General features: G+C 42.6%; 1 protein-coding gene across 1 annotated transcript in view; it reads right to left on the reverse strand.

Annotated features, from left to right (window-relative positions):
* Positions 1–987: 987 nt before the first annotated feature.
* LOC119590391 overlaps positions 988–1,758 on the reverse strand; it is a 2,971-nt gene continuing 2,200 nt past the window's right edge. Inside the window, exons 2-3 of the mRNA XM_037939060.1 lie at positions 1,583–1,748; positions 988–1,398 (exon numbers count right to left, since the gene is read on the reverse strand). Of these exons, the coding sequence (XP_037794988.1) occupies positions 1,179–1,398; positions 1,583–1,748 (386 nt within the window). The 3' untranslated portion in view covers positions 988–1,178. The remainder of the gene's footprint in view (positions 1,399–1,582; positions 1,749–1,758) is intronic.

Consider the following 1,758-nt stretch of genomic DNA (forward strand, 5'->3'; position numbering starts at 1 on the left):
ACCTTCAAATTACAGTGTTTGTCGCCTTCGCATTCCACCACGATAGATAAACTCTTATGTGTGGTAGAGGACATTGCAATATTTTTTTATCCCCAGAAGTTTACAGAAATTAGGGCTTTCTTCAGGAGACTCAACCCCAAGGTTTTAAAGCTGTATGGAGGTCCTAGTGTCACATCCATGGGGCCTTGTGATCTTTTGCTCAGGCACTCGACTTCTTAGTCCGGGCAAGGCAAATTCCAATAAAAGGATCTCCCTCAGACATGGGGAAGCTTAAAACATGTGAGGTATTTCTTGAACATAGGAGGTTTCAGCACGCCAGCCTAATGTAACTGAAGTGTTGGATGAATGCAGATTAGGGAGAACTGCAACGTATGATAAATACATTACAAGTGGATTACAAGTTACTTTAGCGTATATCCTCTTAGAATACTACTAAGAAACTTTTGATAATGCACCACATGAAGGGTTAGTAGTCAGAAAACTTAATATATTTTTTCAACTCATCCAACGCCAACGTCATTGTAAGTGAAGGTAGTAAGGATAAACTCGCCAGAGCTAAAGCCAAAGCCAAAGCTATACGTTTATCTAGTAAGATTCTGGTTGCCAAAGTCACTGCTAATCTTAGAGCCCAGTGATGAAATCCTTTCTGGAGGACCATTAGGAGTCGATGTTGAAACCCACTAGCGGAGAGGGCTGTAGTACTATTAAATAAGTCAAAAGCCAAGAGCCTTTAGGTATCATTCCCAATCTGCATACAGTGAGGGGAGTGCCATCAATTTAATTAGTATCAAATGATTTTAATGATATAGCGAATTATCACCGTTTTCCTAAAAATAATGAGATGTGTAGTGTATACTCATCTGTATGTTAGCATTTGCCTGTCTGTGTATGAAATGTAGATAGATACAGAAAGACTAGGAAAGAGACGAAGAACCTAGAAAAGGATTGATTTCACTCTACATTCGGATGATAAAGATAGTGACAAGATTTTCAGGGAGAAAAATATATGTTTATTTACAGCTATACTTGTTTAAGGACCATATTTTGCGCAACATTGACGAGAGCTGCCTCTTGAGATTCACAGTACCAACAGCTCAGAGTAAAAATAAATAGAACCAAAGATATCTGTGAACATTGCTGCATAGTAAAGCGGGCAGCATTCAAGAGCTCAGTCATGCCTAACAGAATTCATAGTTGATGCCATTGGGAGCAATGCAGTGGAAGGAGACGGACACGGTGGTGGCGGTGTTCTCGGTGTAGGCTGTGGTGGTCAGAGTGGTGAAGCTTGCCGCCACCTTGAACAGCTTGGCCGCGTCGGTCTTCTCAGGGAGCTCGACTTTGACAACCTTCTCGTCATGGGAAGAGTCCAGGAGGATCTCACGCATGGTGTCAGCGGCCCTAAAATTAAGATTTGTATCATACTCCGTGTCCCTTCCAGTAATCAGTGTCATGTGTCTGCTTATTATTATTTTTTTCAATCTACATTTCTAACAGCACTGGTTACATATAACACACAAGTCTATCTCTTTATCAGTCATTATCAGCCACACTGCAGAATGTGGGAAAAGAAAGCAATACTCACAAGAGGTTCTCGTTCATGACTTTGGCTTCTCTCTTCCTGCGTCCTTGGCACTTGGCGTTCTGCCCCAGCTGCGTGATGCAGGTCTTCAGAGTCGTGGACCACAGAGTGCTGAAGCGAGTCCGAGTCAGGTAGCTGCCGATGAACTTGACGTCAGCGGTGGCGGGGTCTGGAAGTTA

This window comes from Penaeus monodon, chromosome 27 (assembly GCF_015228065.2).
Source record: "Penaeus monodon isolate SGIC_2016 chromosome 27, NSTDA_Pmon_1, whole genome shotgun sequence".
Classification (NCBI taxonomy): Eukaryota; Metazoa; Arthropoda; class Malacostraca; order Decapoda; family Penaeidae; genus Penaeus; species Penaeus monodon.